We start from the raw sequence: 20,363 nt of genomic DNA on the forward strand, positions 1-20,363 counted from the left end.
ACTTTCTGTGCGACAAATTTAGACAGGAAAAAACAGTCTAAATCCTTTGATAAATCTCCCCCATTAAATTGCAGTTGCCAGAGTTCTGACCATTCTTCTAGTTTGCCTAAATCCTTTTCCATTTGGCGTATCCCTCCAGGAACATCAACCCTGTTACATATCTTTGTGTCATCAGCAAAAAGACCAATACCTTACCATCGAGACCTTCTGTAATATCACTAATGAAGATATTAAACAAAATGGGTCCCAGTGCAGATCCCTGAGGTCCCCACTGGTAACAAGACCTTTGCTCTGAATATTCTCCATTGACTAAAACCCTCTGTTGCCTGTCACTCAGCCACTGCCTATTCCGGGAAGTGCTGGGTCACTTCTCTCCTAGCTCCAACACCAAGGGGACCAAGACTTCATCCCGGGTCAAGTGTAAGTGACCCTCTTTAATCAACGCGTACCTGCCTCAGTGTTTAAATGCGACCTCATAGCAATCCTCTGTTTAAGCTCTCTTTAGCTTAGGGATGTCTGAGAGGGGACTCTCCTGGAGGCCTTACCCAGGGATGGTGCACCCATCCTTTGGAGAGGAGTACAGGTCCGCTCCTCTCCTAGGGCCCACCAATAAGGTGGAACAAAGGTAGGTCTCAAGTTGAGTGCCACCAAACCCTCTGTAATCGACCTGTACCTGCCTTAGTGGCCCAGTTTATGGAACTGACCCTCGGTCTCATAGCAGTTCTCTGTTCTCAGATTTCCCTCTCCTATGGATGTCTGTGAGGGGACTTTCCAGGAGGCTGTACCTGGTGATGCTGTACCCTGGTTGCTACCTGCTGTTCCTTATCATGTGGTCCCTGCTTGTACCCCTATGCCAAGGCGGAGTTGAACGTCCTTAAAAGGACGGCCCCGCTCTGGAACATACCCCTCACTCTGCTATACTCACCCTAGCTAGTGAGCCTCCTATATGTGCTTTAGCTAGGGTGAGTATAGTAGAGTGAGCGGTAGGTTCCAGAGCGGGGCCGTCCTTTTAAGGACGTTCAACTCTGCCTAGGCATAGGGGTACAAGCAGGGACCACATGATAAGGGACAGCATCCCTAGGCCATTACTCTCCTAGGTCCCCCTCCTCCTCCTCCTCCTCCTTATTGACCCCCAATAGCTATCCTTTTGTGATTTTGTTTTGTTCTGGACTCTACTGACATGTGAGTCTACAGAGTGTCGGAGCATGTTTAGCAAACATACTTTTTTTTATATAAGCATGTTGTACCAAATTAGTGCTATAATCAAGCTTTTAATACCAAAAATTTTTTTGGTGGTGGATAATCACATGAATTGCTTTGTTTTTGCTTTTGGATTTTAGTGGAATCTATTAAAAGTTGAATTTTAGTGCCTTGCTGTGATACTAATTTTTGGTTGACACTATTTGTATATTTTTTCTGTGAGTTTTTTGTACCCTGGTTGGGAACAGGTGCCACCACGTTCCCTGGGCAGAGAATCGTGGCTGTTTTTTTCACTGACTTCTGGAAGGCTGACCAGAACAAATGCTGTCCCCAGTGCTGGTGCACCTTCTTTCAGGGAGAAACGCCAATCGACTCCACCACTTCCGGGTCAGGTGCAACCACCCCTCTTTAATGAACATGTACCTGCCAGAGTGGCCCAGTTTGTGGAACTGACCTTGGGCTTTGGCTCTCAAATACGACCTCAGCAATTTACTGTTTTCAGATTTCCTACCTGAAATGCCACCTCCCCTGCAAAGAACCAGGGCTCTAACATTCTACCTACTCAGGGAGGGGGGGAGTGCACCTAACTTTTGTTGGGGAGCCTCTAGGTCTTATTGATTCCAGTTCCGCCACCATGGTGTCTTCCTCAGGCATCTACCCAGAGAGGGGTGCAACAAAGCCCCTAGGTCCAATCCAATTCTAGTTTAGCCACCAAAGTGACCTTCCTCAGGCATATACAGAGGTAGGGTGAAGTACCTAACATTTTTACGGAGAGCCCCTGGGTGTGATCTGATTTCAGCTCTGCCACCAAGGTGACCTGCCTTAGGTGTCTAATCGGGGAAGGGGTGCACATAACATTTGGTGGGAAGCCCCTAGGTGCATACGATTGCACCAAACTTTTTCTTTTGGGAGGGGGGGGGGGGAGGAGGCCCTAGGTGGATTCTAGTTCCTCCTCCAGGCAGACAACCTTCCACAAGTATTAAAAAATAAATAAAAAAAAGGGGGGGGGGGGGGGGGTTATGTATTGCTCACCTCTCTCATGTGCATACGGTCCACTTCACCAGTTAGCGGGCAGAATCCAAAAGCAGAAAGGGGAAATAACAGTACTGGCAGTTAAAAAAAAATCACCTTTATTCCACCTTCTTATAAAAACGTGATACAAAAACAAAGTATGGTGCAGCAAACAGGGCAAGACCATGGTGAGTTGTTTCTCCTACTGATCTGACATGTTTCCGCTTGCCGGGCCTTATGACTAAGATGCCAGGATCTACTTTGGTCTAAAATGAAAGTAAGGGTGCATGCACACCACGTTTTCACTGTACGGGTGCCGGATCCAGCTTGGGGAGGGGAAAACCGTGTGCTCCCGTACGCCAGCCGGACCGACACCCTAATCCATTGACTTTAATGAGCCGACCGGAGTCAGTGTTTTACTCCAGTCGGCTCATTTTTGACCCCTATCCGGTTTTCTGACGGGACCACAAATATTAAAATTGTGAGCATTGTATTCACCTATGTGAGATACTGTAGGTACAGTCCGATGGTAGTTTCAACTTTTTCAGCTGTCATCCTAGGAAGGGGTGCATATAAATTGTTTGGGGGCCCTTGGATACAGATTCCACCTTCCTTAATCGTCTTCCCAGAGAAGGGGGTGCATTTACCTTTTTGGGATGTGCCTCTAGGTAAATTACAATTCCAGTTCCACCTTCCTTTGGAGTCTATTAAGGAAGGGGGGTCCACCTAGCTATTTAAGGGAGTCCCTGGGTGGATTGTGACTCCAGTTCCTCCTTTTTCCAGTGGCTTTCCAGGGTGGGGAGTGAACCTAACCTTTGAAGAGAGAGCCCCTAGATAGATTTCGATTCCAGTTCTACCTTCCTATGATATCTACCTAGGGAGAGGATGCACCTACCTTTTGAGGGGCAGCCCAATTCCAGTTATACCTTCCTCAGGAGACTATCCAGGGAGGCACTGGACTCATCTTTGGGAGGGTAGCCCCTAAGATTTTTTTTCAACCATATGAACTATGTTAAGTAGATTCCAGCAAAACCATCCACAGTTGTTTACCAGGATTTTGTGTGGATTTCAATTCTAGTTCCACCTCCCTTAGGCCTATACCCAGGGAGAGGGGTGCATCTTAATTTTTTTCCCGTTTCCAGTTCTACCTTTCTCATGCATCCAGCTAGGGAAAGGCTGCTCTTGACAATTGGGACAGGAGTCCCTAGGTGGATTCCTAAGCCAGCTCCACTTTCATAAGGGAGTCTATCAAGGGAGGGGGATGCACATAACTTTTTTGGGGAGGTTTCTGATTTTAGTCTCACCTTCCTCAGGTGTTCACCCAGGATAGGGGCAGCCCCTAGGTGGATTTTCATATACAATACCCTTTGGGGGATTAACTTCCTCCGTGGGAAGAAAAAAAACAAACAAAAAAAAACTGACAGACAAAAGATTGTATCCTATAAAATACACACTAGTAGTTAAAATGCTCAATAATCTCTATTTATTCCCTTTGTATATATTCTCACTGCTGTACAAGGAAAGGGAATACAAATAGTTATTACTGAGAATTTTAACTACTAGTGTGTGTTTTATAGGATAAAATCCTTTTTGCTAAGAAATTAATAAAAGTTACATTTTAGTGAGTACCTAGGTCATAGGGTCTTTTTCCCCAGAGGGGGTCATCCCCCAAAGGGTATTGTATATGAATTATAGACCCTGGGGCTCATCAGGGATTTAGTTTGATCCTAGGTGGATTCTGACTTCAATTCCACCTTCTTCAGGCAGCTACCCTGAGATGAGGGAGCACCTAAATTTTGGGGACAGCCACGAGGTGGATTTTGATTCCAGTTCCACCTTTTTTGTGGGGCACAGTATCAAATGTCTTAGAAAAGTCCAGACATACAACATCCACAGCTTCACCCTGGTCCATTTCATAAATTCCATTTCATCAGCCCCCTGTGGCTCTGAGAGACCCACTGTATGTTCAGTGAACACACACAACAACCTCATTACCACCCACACCTGCAAGTTTTTTTTTTATTGGCTCTTGTGGGATCCCAATCCAGATGCAGACGATTTCAGGAGAGATAAAAAAAAAAAAAAAAAGTAATAAAAAAAAAAAACAGGGCATGCTCTTTTGAAGTGTATATGTACTTGGTGTGAACCCTCCACCACCCCTAAGTGACATACTCCTCTGTGGGGGGATGACACTATGAGCCGCTCGTGGGAGTCGTGGTACACAGGTGGTTGTGGGCATGTATCGGAGTGAATATGGTTTGGGTTGCTGCACTCAAACCAGTTCTGGACTCCGTAAGGAGACCAGCAGAGCAATGTGTGATACAAGAGCAAAAGACTGTCTTGGACACGCTACCCAAAGGATGGTCGCAAAAGAAAAGGACACAAGCCAGCACAGGACAATCTTATTTTGTGGTGAGGCAGATGACACGTTTTGGCACAACGAGTGCCTTCTTCAGGTCCATATTTACAGTGCACTCCTTGTCGATAGTAAGGGTGCTGGCGGGGATCCTGTGTATGGTAGCGGTGCTGGCATGGTCACCATGCCAGCACAGCTACCATACACAGGATCCCCACCAGCACCCTTACCCCCCTACTATCGACAAGGAGTGCACTGTATATTTGGACCTGAAGAAGGCACTTGCGGCGAAACGCGTTGTCCACCTGGCCACAAATAAAATAAGATTGTCCTGTTCTGGCTTGTGTCCTTATCTTTTGTAACCATCCTTTGGGCAGCGTGTCCAAGACAGTCTTTTGCTCTTGTATCACACAATCCAGATGCAGGGCTCTACTGTGAACCTAGCCTTAGGGTCCTCAATACAAATTTCAGGATATTCAAGAATTGGGTGTACTGGTTTAGAATAATCATTTCCTACCACTAGGTGGCACCATATCTTATAGTGACAGGAGAGCTCTTTATTTGAATATTACCTGCTGATTGTTCTCTACCACTAGGTGGCACCAGGATGGTGTCTACTTGTATTGAAGGGCAGAGAAGGTTTTAGTAAAGTCTTCTCTGTATTGCACAGAACAACGCAACAAAGAGGCCGCCGCTTCAGACATGCACCACAATCTAACACCATCATTAGGTGCAATCTATACCAGTAAACACCGTTGTGGGCCTTTTTTGGATGAGGTGAGTTCACTTGTATATAGATACTGGCTAACAAGTATATGTAGGTAAGTGAGCATCCATGTTTTATGCATTTCCTGAGAGGGGTGGTCTCTTCACTATGCATTATAACGTTATTACGCTGTGATTGGTCATTCACTTGTTTGTATATGTATGTTTGTTAGTTACACCTTATGTATGCATGAAGAATGCCCACTGGGGGCAGAAATGTAGCACTTTTGTTAAGGTGCCACATCTATTTTTGATGTAAAAAACATATGTTTTTTTTTTTTTAACAATTTGAATGCTGTTGGACTTGGGATTGCTGGAAAACCAACTTTGTGCTGTTGGACTTTATATTTTTGTGCCTGCCTGACATATCAAAAGTTTTTTATTTTCTTTTCAGAAATAGCAGTAACAGGTTTATTTATACTGCCATAATGGAACACAGAGGGCCACATTCAACTTATTTTGTGACTTCTCAAAAAGAATTGTTAGAACAGACCAAAAGGAAGTAGACTTCATATGCACTTACAACATCCCAGGTTTATTTAATTTTTTTATTTATTTTTTAAAGAGAAAATATATATATTTATTTTATTTTTTATTTTTTGCAAGATTAATAAAATTTAGTTTTTACATTTTTCATTATGGCCACAAAATGTAAAAAAAAACAAAAAGCAACTTAAAAAGGGGTACTTAGGTGGAACACAAGTGTTTTCAAATCAACTGGTGCCAGCTAGTTAATCAGATTTGTAAATTACTTCTATAAAAAAAAAAAAAAACAATCCTTCCAGTACTTATCAGCTGCTGTATACTACAGAGGAAGTTGTGACGTTCTTTTCAGTCTGACCACAGACAGAAGTGTCAGCAGAGAGCACTGTGGTCAGACTGGAAAGAACTACAAAACTTCCTCTGTAGTATACAGCAGCTGATAAGTACTGGAGGGATTAAGATCTTTTAATAAAAGTAATTTACAAATCTGTTTAACTTTCTGGTACCAGTTGATTTGAAAAAACTGAAGTACCCCATCAAAGGGTCTGAAGCCTTTCTGAATGCATTGCAATACAATACAATAAATTGATGCAATACATCTTGGTGTTTTTCAGCAGCTTTTCAGTCTGGCTCATAAATAGCAGGGCCAAAGCAGAGAACTCCCCCCTCCATTATGAACTCTATGGGGGAGAGTTATCAAAACATGTCCAGAAGAAAAGTTGCCCATAGCAACCAATCAGTTTGCGTCTTTCATTTTTAACAAGGCCTCTGCAAAATGAAAGACGCGATCTGATTGGTTGCTATGGGCAACTGGGCAATCTTTTCCTCTGGTTAGGTTTTGATAAATCTCCCCCTATATGATCTAATAGAGCATTTGGTAGCGGATTGCTCTAATCCCCCAGACCCCCTTTGCGGTAACTTGGACATTGGGGGGAATTTATAAAAACCTGTGCAGAGAGAAAGTGGTGCAGTTGCCAATAGCAACCATTCAGATGTTTCTTTAATTTTAAAAAGCCCTCTGAAAAATAAAAGCAGCGATCCGATTGGTTTCTATGGGCAACTGCACCACTGTTCCTTTACACAAAGTTTGATAAATCTCCCGATTGTCTGTACACTCCCCCTGAATATTCCATAAAGATAAACTGTGCTTTAAAGCGTCGCCCATATTAACCTGCTGGTACTCGGCGATAGTGCAGGCAAAACTGATGACATGTATTTTTCCCCTGTTTAAGCTATGGATGAAAATAGTAATATGTAAATGAGTACATTTTCGGCACTCCTATAACTTCATGGGGCAATCATTCAAAAATGGGGGAGATTTATAAAAACCTGTGCAGAGGAAGAGTGCTGCAGTTGCCCATAGCAACCAATCAGATCACTTTCATTTTTTTAAGAGGCCTGTGAAAACTGAAAGCAGCAATCTGATTGGTTGCTATGGGCAACTGCACCACTCTTCCACTACACAGGTTTTGATAAAACTCTCCCAATGTACCTAATTAAAAAAAAAAAAAGGTTTTCATCTGACATTATCAGACCCCCATGATCTTTCAAGCAAAGGGGCAGAAGCACTCTGCTTGCATCTCCAACCATCTGTCAATGGGATACAGTGGTTATTCTTCTCTATTGCAGCGATGGGTGCCAAGATCTTTTTAGATAAATGGCCGGATTATGTTAGTCTTTAATATTTCAGAGGCTTTTTATTTATAAATACAAATCATTTAATTCTTGATCTATGGTCTCCATTACTTCATTCGGGATAGTGCGTATAGTGACATTTGTGTCTTCTCCAATCCAGAAAGCTGGAAATACCTTTTCTGAAAATAAGCAGGAGAAAGAATGCAGCCGCTGCATGCTACCATCCTCAATACCATAGTAAGTCAGACTGCCAGCAGTCAAGTCAAGATGAACACCAATCTCTCTGAACATTGGTGATTGAAGTTTAGTTTCTATGTTGTTATGCCAAACAGAGTGGTGCAGGCTCCGCAGCTGCAGGCTCCATGAAGAACTGTTCCGTCCAATTGTACTGTCCCGTTCATTTGTGCGCTTCAAGGAGTTATATGCTACTCCTAATTCCACAAAAAAGGTGGATATACCAACCTCCCAGTAGTGACTTCCCTCTGAAAAACCTTCTGTACACAGCACTTGCCAAGTCTGAAATCTCTTTGGGGAGTCAGGAACATCACTCCTCCGGATGCGTAATTTGTGTGTGGCTTTGCAGCTCTGATGTGATATTTCTAAATATTTGTTGGCAGTCTCTGGGTCAAATTTCAGGTTACGGTAATCTGTAGATTAAACCAAATCTGTGTCAGGAGTGTTCATTTATGGTTACAAGCAGAATAAATGCCAGAGTTTTATAGATCCCTTTTACGACGCAGGACGTAAATGTACGTCCTGGTGAGCTGGTACTTAACGCACCAGGACGTACATTTACGTCCTATACATAACCGCGAGCATCAGAGCGATGCCCAGCTCATGCGTGGCCGGTAATGGCGGACATCCGCGATCCCGGGGATGTCCGCCATTAACCCCTCAGATGCAGTGATCAATACAGATAACGGCATCTGCAGCATCACGGTCACTAAAATGGATGATCAGATCACCCGCAGCGCTGCCACGGCAATCTGATCATCCAGCATGGCAGACGGAGGCCCCCTCACCTGCCTCTGCTGCCTTCTGCTCTGCCTTCCCGCAGACCAGAGCAGAAGATCACCGATAATACTGATCAGTGCTGTGTCCTATGCATAGCACTGAACAGTATTAGCAATCGAATGATTACTATAAATAGTCCCCAATGGGGACTATTAAAGTGTAAAAATAAAAGTAAAAAAAAAATGTGAAAAACCCCCTCCTCCAATAAAAACATAAATTGTCCCATTTTCCCTATTTTACCCCCAAAAAGTGTTCAGATATTTATACCATATATGTATATAAAATATTTTAACTATTAAAATAAAATGTTAATGATACTGTACCTTGAACGGCGTCAACGTAAAAAAAAAAAGTCCAGAATAGCTGCTTTTTTTAATTACATTTTATTCCCAAAAAATTTAATAAAAAATGGATTAAAAGTTTTATATAAGCAAATATGGTATCAATACAAAGTACAGATCACGGCGCAAAAAATGAGCCCTCATACCGCCGCTTATACGGAAAAATGAAAAAGTTATAGGTCTTCAAAATAGGTAGATTTTAAACGTACTAATTTGGTTAAAAAGTTTGCAATTTTTTTTTTAAGCGCAACAGTAATGTTATCACGGGTATCATTTTAATTGTATTGACCCAAAGAATAAAGAACACGTCATTTTTATCATAAATTGTAAAATTGCGGTTTTCTTTTTAATTTCCCCACACAAATAGTATTTTTTGGGTTGCGCCATACATTTTATGGTAAAGTGAGTGATGGCATTACAACGGACAACTGGTCCCGCAAAAAACAAGCCCTCATACCAGTCTGTGGATGAAATTATAAAAGAGCTGATTTTTTGAAGTCGAGGAGGAAAAAACGAAAATTTAAAAATAAAATTGTTTGAGTCCTTAAGGCCCAAATGGGTACTTAAAGGGGTAGTCCGCTGTTCAGCATTTGGAGCATTGACTTGCATTAAGGGGGCGGGGCTAAGATGTCAGGACAGTTTGTTCCAAACGCTGAGCAGCGGAGTACCCCTTTAAACTTAGTGAGAAGTGCTGGGCAGGATTGATTGTGAGGATGAAGGAGCTGTAGTGCTGGGTTAGTGAAGTGCCTTACTTAGATCGGGGTTAAACTGATAAGGATGCAGCACCAAATCAGTTCCATGATCCCTTCAATCCTGTCTGCACAACAAAGCAATGTCTGTATGGAATTCCAAAGCGGAATGTCTGTCGTGTGAACCCAGCCCTTCTCCATGACTAAACCTGTGCACACTAGGTAATTATAAGGCAGATTCCTGGACAATTTCCATAAAATTCCATTAATGCCAAAGGAAGGGTCCAACTAGGATTGTTTTCTGCTTGAATTTTTTATTTTTTGTTATATATTTGTATATACTATTAAAAAAAATTGGATTATGGGACATTTTGATTGATGGGTTAGGCTATCAATCGGTGGTCGCAGGGGGTAGCAGGGGCCATCAATTGCTGTTCAATAGGGGTGTCAACACTCAGCACCCCTGCTGATTAACTGTGAATTCAAATAGAGAAGAAACAAAAAAAGAAACAGACATGGTTGCACATTTACATCTTGCACAATGATCTATTTGGTATCGCTGCGTGCGTAAATATCCAAACTATTAAAATATAATGATCCCGTAAGGTGGTATAAATACTAAGCACAGATCACGGCGCAAAAATTTTGCCCTCATAACGCCGCTTATAAAGAAAAATAAAAGTTATAGGTCAGCAAAATAGAGAGATTTTAAACATACTAATTTGGTTAAAAAGTTTGAGATTTTTTTTTAAAGTTGTACAATAAGGCTAGGTTCAGACTACAGATTCCGAGTGCGGCCAGCACTGACTATATCAGTCGGCGCTAGGACCGCGCGGACACTGCAGTCTCCAATGTTTTCCGCACGAATTTCCGCCTGAAGAAAGAGCACCGCCATTCTTCAGGCGGAATTTTCCAAGCGGATTTTCCGTTCACAAATTCCGAAGTGTGAAGTCTTAACCTAGCCTAATAGAAAAGTATGTAATCAAGGGTATCATTTAAATCGTATTGACCCACAGAATAAAGAAAACATGTAATTTTTACCATAAATTGTACAGCGTGAAAAAAAACCTTCCAAAATTAGCAAAAAATAGCATTTTTCTTTTCATTTTCCCCCCAAACAAATAGTATTTTTTTTGGTTGCGCCATACATTTTATGGTAAAATGAGTGATGTTATTACAAAGGACAACTGGTCGCGCAAAAAACAAGCCCTCATACTTGTCTGTGGATGAAAATATAAAAAAAATAAAGGAGTTATGATTTTTAGAAGAAGAGGAGGGAAAAACGAAAAAACGTAAAAATAAAATTTGCTGATTGCTTAAAGGGGTACTCCGCTGCTCAGCATTTGCAACAAACTGTTCCGAACGCTGGAGCCGGCACCGGGAGCTCCTGGTGTCATAGCCCCCCTCTTGACATCACGCTCCACCCCTTCAATGCAAGTCTATGGGAGGGGGCGTGACAGCCATCATGCCTCCTCCCATAGACTTGCATTGAGGGGGCGGGATGTGAGGTCATGAGGGGGCGGGGTTATGACGTCACGAGCTCCCATCACAGGCTCCAGCATTTGGAACCGTTTGGAGTACCCCTTTAAGGCAAAAAATAGGCTGTGTCCTAAAGGGGTTAAAAAGAGTAATCAGGGCAACAATACAGGGAGGTTGTAAAAACCACAAAAATACACTTACCTTTCCAGCTCCTGCACTGCAACTGGTATCACAGGGCTCTGGTCCCTGCTGCACAGTGCTTGAGGGTTTGGGGGGGGTGACACCATAGGCCATCACATTGTCCTACCTCTGATTGGCTGAGCAAGGCTATGACGTCACTTCCCCAAAACTGGAAATGATGCACAGCAGAGAAATTTGTTATCTCAATATGAATCATTACCTCCTATATATGGGATAGGGAGTTATCCTTGGAGGATGATTTCTGGGTCAATTGTCCCTTGAGTAAATTAAGTTGCAGGGTGCATGCTCAGCACCACTTTTTTGGTTAATCTATAATTATGATTTGTTGGCTGGCCTGCCTCCCATCCCAAACATCGATAATAAGACAAATCCATTAGCCATTCCCTCCCTTATGGCTAAGTTGTAGCTGCTGCTTTTTCAGTTTTCTGGTTTCAAGAAATTAGAGTGAACCTTGGCTGAGAAATTATTCTGGGAACGAATGCATCTCAAGTAACCCCTTTAACCCCTTAAGGACTCAGCCCATTTGGGCCTTAAAGGAGAAGTCCCATGTAGAAAAAGTATTGTGTTTTAAATGCAGAAGCAAAAGTTATATCACTTTGTAAATCACTGACTTTACCCATCTTGTATGTAAAACCTGTTTTCTAGCTTCTTTGTTCAGAGAGGAAGTTCAGCAGCTCCCTGTTCTGATGACTTGCGACCCCCCATTGAGCTGCATTATGCTGGGGGCCGTGATGTCACAATTTCCCATAGTTCTGTGTGCTGCCTGCAGCGTAGCCAGCTCTGTGCACGGCCAGGGCACCTCCCATGTGCAGCTTCAGCCAATCATAGAAGCCCCAGTGAGCTGAGCAAGCGTCTTCATCTCCTCGGCAGGGAAGCATGATCTGACAGCCAGCTCAGTGTTTATAAGAGCAAGAACGATGTCCCAAGAAGAAGCAGAGGGGGAGGGGAGATCCCTGCTATCCCCTGCACTGATCACAATCTGACAGCAGATCAGTCTGAAAGAACGATGTCCTGAGAATAGAAGCAGGGGGAGGGGAAACACTGAGCCTGCTGTTAGGAAAGTGATCAGTGTCTAGGTCAGTGTAGCCCAACCAGAGTGCCTTCAGCTGTTGCAAAACTAAAACTCCCAGGCATGCTGGGAGTTGTAGTTTCACAACAGCTGGAGGCACCCTGGTTAGGAAGCACTGGTCTAGGCTGGGCTACTTCTGTGATGAACTGAAAGGCATTATGGGAGACAGGAAGTCAGGGACCTCCATGGACCAGGAAGTACCGATCTTTCAGAGGGGATTGCAGGAGAAGGGAGAGGGTGAGATACATGAGGAGCAGATTGTCAGAATGGTGAGCTGATGCACTTTCACATGATATAAAAAAAAAATTGTGACTTGGTCCATGATACTTCTTCGTTAATTTTATTTTTTCATTTTAGTTTTTTCCTCCTCGCCTTCAAAAAATCATAACTCCTTTATATTTTCATCCACAGACTAGTATGAGGGCTTGTTTTTTGTGCGACCAGTTGTCCGTTGAGATGTCACCACTCACTTTACCATAAAATGTATGGCGCAACCCAAAAATACTATTTGTGTGGGGGAATTAAAAAGAAAACTGCAATTATGCAAATTTTGCAAGGTTTCGTTTTCATGCCGTACAATTTACGGTAAAAATTATATGTGTTCTTTATTCTTTGGGTAAATACGATGAAAATTATACCCATAATAACATACTTTTCTATTACAGTTGCGTAAAAATCGCAAACTTTTTAACCGAATTAGTACGTTTAAAATCTCCCTATTTTGAAGACCTATAACTTTTTCCTTTTTCCGTATAAGCGGCGGTACGAGGTCTCATTTTTTGCGCCGTGATCTGTACTTTATTGATACCATATTTGCTTAAATAAAACTTTTAATACATTTTTTACTAATTTTTTTGGAATAAAATGTTATAAAAAAGCAGCTATTTTGGACTTTTTTTTTTACGTTCACCGTACGGTAACATTTTATTTTGATAGTTCGGATATTTACGCACGCAGCGATACCAAATATGTATATAAAATTTATTTTTTACACTTTTTGGGGGTGAAATAGGGAAAATGGGACAATTTACATTTTTATTGGGGGAGGGTTTTTTTCAAATTTTTTTCCTTTTTTTAACTTTTATTTTTACACATTCGATTGCTAATACTGTTCAGTGCTATGCATAGGACATAGCACTGATCAGTATTATCGGTCATCTTCTGCTCTGGTCTGCTCGATCGCAGACCAGACCAGAAGATCCGTGGAAGGCAGCGGAGGCAGGTGAGGGGACCTCCGTCTGCCGTTCTGGATGATTAGATCGCCGCGGCAGCGCTGCGGTCGATCCGATCATCCATTTTAGTGATCGCGATGCTGCAGATGCCGTGATCTGTATTGATCATGGCATCTGAGGGGTTAATGGCGGACATCCGCGTGAGAGCTATCAGCAGCCGGGACCTGCCGCGCATGACACGAGCATCGCTCCGATGCTCGCATTTATGCATAGGACGTAAATGTACGTCCTGGTGCGTTAAGTACCAGCTCACCAGGACGTACATTTACATCCAGCATCGTTAAGGGGTTAAAGCCCAACTATTACCACAAGGGAAAGCTGCATCTGGATAGACATATTACCTTTATAGAGTCGCCTTCTGAGGTCGCTGATTCTTGCAGGCAATAATCTGTGTGGAGAGGTTTTCTGTTCACTTAAAGATGCTCTTGAGGTCTCTGCTGTTTCAAATGGAGATCCTGAGGTCCCTGTAGAAGAAATAGAATAATTGTATTATCTGACATCAAACTATGCACAACTCTTCCAATATCCTGACCCTCACACCAACCTTTACATTCATCTATCGGTTTCTCAGGGTGTAACAAATTAGGAAGTTCCTGTTGAAGTAGCCTGGTGACTTCAGGCAAGATCTTAGTCACTGCTTCCAATTGCAAATTTCCACCTTGCTGGACATTTGGGGGTTTTGGAGCAATTCCCACTGGCACAAGTTGAGGAAGACCCTGCAAAAGTAAAGTGGGGAGTTTCAGGTAGCAAGTGCTTATATGTATACAGATTACTAGTGACTAGATCTAGTGCACAGTGTACTACCTAGATGCCTATATACATCATTTCAGTGTACTTGTGAAGGATTAAAAAAAAAGTGCTGGTTTACTGTGTCTTCCATTATGATGTGCTCCGTGTGTTTAAAACTTTTGAAACTCCAGATATTCCCTTTGTTTTCCTGCTCATCATGGCAGCTGTTCTATGAAGAGGAGGGGGCATTCCCTTTTGCAAGCATGACCCTTGCCTTTACCCTCCCATTGGGGAACTTCTGCCCTCCTCCTCAATGCTGGCAAAGGCCCTGACAAACCTGGAGCATGGCACAGATCGCTTCTTGTCCCATCGGCACTTACGTTACTTTGATTGGCCGGCTTACAAACAGGGCAGTGTGGCCAAAACAAGACAGCGTTTCCATTGGAACAAGAACCCCTAGTGATCACAGGTGTAATGTCCTTTTTCAAACATAAATATACAGAAAATTTTTATTATATATCATAACTCTATTTCAGCTAAATGTTTTTCAAACAAAAGGCATAGATCAGACCCTTCACTGTATAAATCTGTTCATCTACAGTATTAAATATTTGCATGTCTCGTAAATGTTATTGTTATTAGCATAATTTAAAAGTGCTAAAAATTTGTAAAACAACTGTGTAGCAGTATATACATATATTTTTACACAAAGGAATGCCCCCAAAATACCAATATATTATTTAAATATTTTTTTTTGTTTTTCACTTAACCGTCCATTGGTATACAGTGACCCCCCGACATGCGATGGCCCCGACATATGATAAAATCGACATACGATGGCCTCTCAGAGGCCATCGCATGTCGATGTCAGCATCGACATATGATGCTTTTATATGTCGGGGCCATCGCATTAACTGCTATCCGACAGCGCAAAATGCTTAAGCTGCTGTCGGATAGCAGTTTAAGCATCCCGGACAGGTTCACTTACCTATCCCCGCTGCTCCGGGTCCACTTCGCGATCCTCCGGCATCTTCTGTATCTTCTCCAGGGTCCGGGCCTCGCTTTCCGGCGTCGTTATTATGTCGCTACGCTCGCCGTGCCGGCGCAGCAGCGTAATAACGTCACCAGAAAGCGAGGCCCGGACCCTGGGGAAGATGCGGAAGAAGCCGGAGGATCCCAAAGAAGACACCGGAGCAGCAGGACAGCATCACGAGCCCCTGGGACAGCATCGGGAGCGGTAAGGACGCGGTCCGGAGTGGCGGGGGACAGGGGAGTATAACTTCCTATACTTTACATTTATATATATATCAGTGCCCAAGCGATCAGGTAGCTGAATGTTGAGATCTGGCAGTCAGAGACTGCCAGGGGCTTTTATCAGTTATGTCTTCTCTATTTTTGCATACATAGCATTTAATGATTTTTAGGTGTGGAATACAGGCAGATACAGCCTTTACTGAACCTAGTGGTCAGGTGAATGGTCGCTTTTATAGATCTATACCAATGGACAGTTGAGGGAGAAAAAAGAAAAAAAAACTGTAAAAGAACAAAAATACAAAACAAATATGCATAAAATAAACACTTTCATGTATTCCATTGCTCAGTGCACATTCACACTGTACATACATAGTAGCTACTCTGCAGGGCATAGGCAAAACCCATCTAATTACAATAGATTGTTAACACAGTTTTTGTGGTAGCTACAATTTAAACAAGTGTGAGACCCCTTTAGACAACGATTCTTATTCTGGTATATAAATTATCCAGGTAAGATCGTACCATTTATTCACTCAACACAAAGTGTGCTAAACAAGAGGCTATTAATACATTATTGTTAAAAGAAACAACAGTAATCTTTAGCACAACATTTCAAGGTCTCTAGGGCTTAGCAATAACCCACATTACCTCAAGAAATGCAACCCCATCATTCCTTATCAGCATTTCTGCTTCCATCCGATGCTTCTTCAAGTCCGTCAGATGGCTCTGTAGAAGCTGAAGGTGCTCTTCTGCTTGTGTTGATGCGGCATTCATATCACAGGTTGCAGACTCTACAACAAGGATTTGACATTCATCTAATGCCTTTCGCACTTGCTCAAATTTTGCCATCATTCCACAAAGCATCTTTTCATTAAGATCCTAAAAAAAAAAAAATCACATAATAAAAAACAGCATCATTAATAAGTCTTGTAAACATGTGTTAGGCTGAGTTTCTACTTGTTTTTTTGTCCTGCGTTTTTTGGTTTGAAAAAAATGCAAGAAAAAATGCCTGAAAAAACACCAGTGCAATTTCCTGCGCCTGGTGTTTTTTTTTCCTGGGATTTTTTCATTTGTGTGGAAAATGCATTTTTGGCCCCTTTGGCATTTTTTTTTGGTACCCAAAATTTGGGTACCAAAAAAAAATAAAAGGATGCTGTAGTGATGGAAAAAATATGTATTTTACGAAATTTCTATTTTTTTATAATGACATTTTAATTCATTTTTAATAAAGTGTGTGTTTCACTTTTTTTGTTAACATTTTTTAGGTAGTACTACTACTCAGCATGGAACACACTGTTCCATGATGGGAGTAGTAGTACCTGTACTAATAGACATATCACCCGATGCTGTCGTCCATAATATAGCAGAGATGTGGAGCGGCTCTATACAGCATTCGCATCTATGCACTATACTCCGGCCAGTGATGTGAATAGAACATCACTCATTCATATTTTCCACCCAGAGTGGTGATTGGCCGGATGGTTGCAGCCAATCACAGCTCTCAGAGGGAAATATGAATGAGTGATGTTCTACTCATATCATGGTCCGGAGTACAGAGCAGAGATGCAAGCACTGTAGAGAGCCGCTCCGCATCTCTGCAATAGAAAGGACGAACACAGCGGATGTCAGGAGTGACACCTGCTGTGATATTTCCTTAACTGCAGGTACTACTACTCCCATTATGGAGCACACTCTGTTCCATGTTGGGAGTAGTAGTTTCTCCAGTTAAGGAAAGTACACAGCGGATGTCACTCCTGACACCCGCTGTGATCCTCTTGTATAATGTATAGATGCGGCCGGTCGCTCTTCTATGGTCCCCTGCACTGACGTATATATATACATCTATTCATATTTCCCACAGAGTTGTGATTGGCTGGAACCATCTGGGCAATCACAACTCTCCGCAGGAAATATGAATAGGTGTATATATATGGCAGTGCAGGGGACCATAGAAGAGCGGCCGGCCGCATCTATTATACAGGAGGATCGCAACGGACCCGGGTGATCTGTCAATTAATACAGGTACTACTACTCCCATCATGGAACAGTGTATTCCATGCTGGGAGTAGTAGTACCACCTAAAAAATAAAGAATAAAAAGTGAAAAACACACACACACATTATTATTGTCAGCTATATTTTTAGTGCCCTGCCCGCACATATAAATTGATCCCTGTTTAAAAATTAATTAAAAACTTCACTAATGTATAAAAAAAAAACTATCAAAAGTCCCATCAAAAGAAATATGGTACGGACGAAAACTTCAGATTATGGCGCAAAAAATGAGCCCTCATACCACCTCGTATACAGAAAAATAAAGTTAGAGGGGTCAGAAGAGGACAATTTTAAACATACTAATTTTGGTGCATGTAGTTATAATTTTTTTAAGTAGTGAAATAAAGAAAAACCTATATAAATTGGGTATCATTGTTACCGTATGGACCTACAGAATAAATATATGGTGTTATTTTTACCAAAAAGTGCACTGCGTAGAATCGGAAGACCCCCAAATTTACAAAATGACTTCCCCCCCCATTTTTGCCCCACAAATATTTTTTTCTGGGTTCGCTCTAAATTTTGTGATGAAATAATTGATGTCATTACAAAGTACAATTGGTGGCACAAAAAATAAGCCCTCATATGAGTCTGTAGGTGCAAAATTGAAAGAGTTATGATTTTTAGAAGGTGATGTGCAAAAAAAGAGAAACCCGTGGTCCTTAATAGGGATCGACCGATATAAATTTTTTAGGGACAATACCGATAATCTGTGGCCTTTCAGGCAGATAGCCGATAAATTATACCGATATTCCGGTATACGTTATCGGCTATTTCTCCACCTCCACCCTCCCCCGGCCCTGAAGAAGCGGCTACAGATCATTGATTTAAAGCGGGCGCTTTAAATCAATGAACTGCAGCGGCTTTTGCGGGGCCAGAGACCGCCACCACCACCCGCTTCTCTCCCCCTGCCGGTCCTTAGTCCAACCATGGCCGCTGCCCCATCCCCGGTTTTATAATTACCTGTTCCCAGGGCCCGCGCTACTTCTGACTCCAGCGGCGTCCTGAGCTGTCACTGTGCGCACTGACGGTGATGTCGCGTTGAGGACGTCACTCGTCATTGCGCAGCGCACAGCGTAACGCAGGACGCCGCAGGAGCCAGAAGTAGCGTGGACCCCGGGAACAGGTAATTATAAAACCGGGGATGGGGGAGGCAATGGGGCAGCAGCGGTCTCTGATGCATTATCGGATTATCGGCAAGGTAATTGCCGATACCGATAACATCCAAAATAGTGAATATCGGCCAAACCGATAATCGGTCGATCCCTAGTCCTTAAGGGGTTAAACAAGTAATTTGATCAATAACACTTATCTCCCTTATCCACAGTGCATGTTCTCATGGGATCTGACTACTGGGACCCCCTGTGATCCAAAAAACTCATATGTGACAGTCGCTCGCTCCATTTCAACAGGAGACGTGGACTTCATTCTCACGATCACAGGGGTTCCCAGCAGTAAGATCTACATGCGTATACACTCGTCCCTTATCCTTTGGATAGGGGATAACTGTTAATGGTCAGACAAACCCTTTATATATCTTACTAAGACAATCCCTTTCCTTATGCCCTGTTAAAGGTTTATGGACATCATGCAAGGGATTCTCCATCTCTAAGTAAGCGCACAGCCACAATTCCCTGCTTCACAGGACATTTAGTTTTTCCCTTCTCTCCTTTTATTCCATACTAGCGGAGTACCCGGCGTTGCCCGGTTTTTCCTTCCTAATCCTTGTTGGGGAGGAAAATCAACAAAGGAGGAAGCTTTTAACTTCATATCCCGTCCTCATATATTGTTGTCATATCCCAACCCCATATCCCGACCTGTAATATGTGTACCAGGTATTGAAATATCTCCAGCCATACGGAAATTATGTGGGAACATACATTTCCCATTGATTTGCATGGGACTTTAACCCCTTAAGGACCAAGTATTTTTCTGTTTTTGCACTTTCGTTTTTCCTCCTCACCTTTTAAACATCATAACTCTTTAAATTTTGCACATAAAATTCCATATGATGGCTTATTTTTTGTGCCACCAATTCTACTTTGTAATGACATCAGTCATTTTACCCAAAAATCTATGGCGAAACGGAAAACAAAAAAAAAATCATTGTGCGTTTAAATTGAAGAAAAAACACCATTTTGTAAATTTATGGGGCTTCCGTTTCTACGCAGTGCATCTTTCGGTAAAAATGACACCTTATCTTTATTCTGTAGGTCCATAAGATTAAAATGATACCCTACTTATATAAGTTAGATTTTGTCCTACTTTTGGAAAAAATCATAACTACATGCACGGAAACTAATACATTTAAAATGGTCCTCTTCTGACCCTTATATCTTTTTCATTTTTCCGTGTACAGTTTAGTATGAGGGCCCATTTTTTGCGACGTGATCTGAAGTTTTAATCGGTACCATCTTTGTTTTGATCGCTTTTTATTCCTTTTTTTATGGTATAAAAAGTGACCAAAAATACACTATTTTGGAATTTAGATTTTTTTTCGCGCGTACGCCATTGACCGTGCGGTTTAACTAACAATATAGTTTTATAATTTGGACATTTACGCACGCGGCGATACCACATATGTTTATTTTTATTACGTTTATATATTTTTTATATGGAATTTGGGAAAAGGGGGGCGATTTAAACTTTTAATAAGGAAGGGGTAATGTATCTGTTTTTAAACTTAAATTTTTATTTTTATTTTTTTTATACACTTTTAGTCCCCTCAGGGGACTTTTAGGAGGAATCATTTGATTCCTCATACAGATCAATGGGGTTGTATAAAACCACATTCATCTGTGTGCTCTGCGCTCGATGGATAAAGCCTGGCCCTGCCAGGCTTTATCATTCT

General features: G+C 42.1%; 1 protein-coding gene across 1 annotated transcript in view; it reads right to left on the reverse strand.

Moving 5' to 3' along the window:
• Window positions 1-7,030: 7,030 nt before the first annotated feature.
• The window catches only part of LOC130297230 (E3 ubiquitin-protein ligase TRIM65-like), a 32,919-nt gene continuing 19,586 nt past the window's right edge, over window positions 7,031-20,363 (reverse strand). Inside the window, exons 3-6 of the mRNA XM_056549438.1 lie at window positions 16,107-16,337; window positions 14,020-14,191; window positions 13,817-13,939; window positions 7,031-8,097 (exon numbers count right to left, since the gene is read on the reverse strand). Of these exons, the coding sequence (XP_056405413.1) occupies window positions 7,517-8,097; window positions 13,817-13,939; window positions 14,020-14,191; window positions 16,107-16,337 (1,107 nt within the window). The 3' untranslated portion in view covers window positions 7,031-7,516. The remainder of the gene's footprint in view (window positions 8,098-13,816; window positions 13,940-14,019; window positions 14,192-16,106; window positions 16,338-20,363) is intronic.

This window comes from Hyla sarda, chromosome 13 (assembly GCF_029499605.1).
Source record: "Hyla sarda isolate aHylSar1 chromosome 13, aHylSar1.hap1, whole genome shotgun sequence".
In the NCBI taxonomy this organism is placed as follows: domain Eukaryota; kingdom Metazoa; phylum Chordata; class Amphibia; order Anura; family Hylidae; genus Hyla; species Hyla sarda.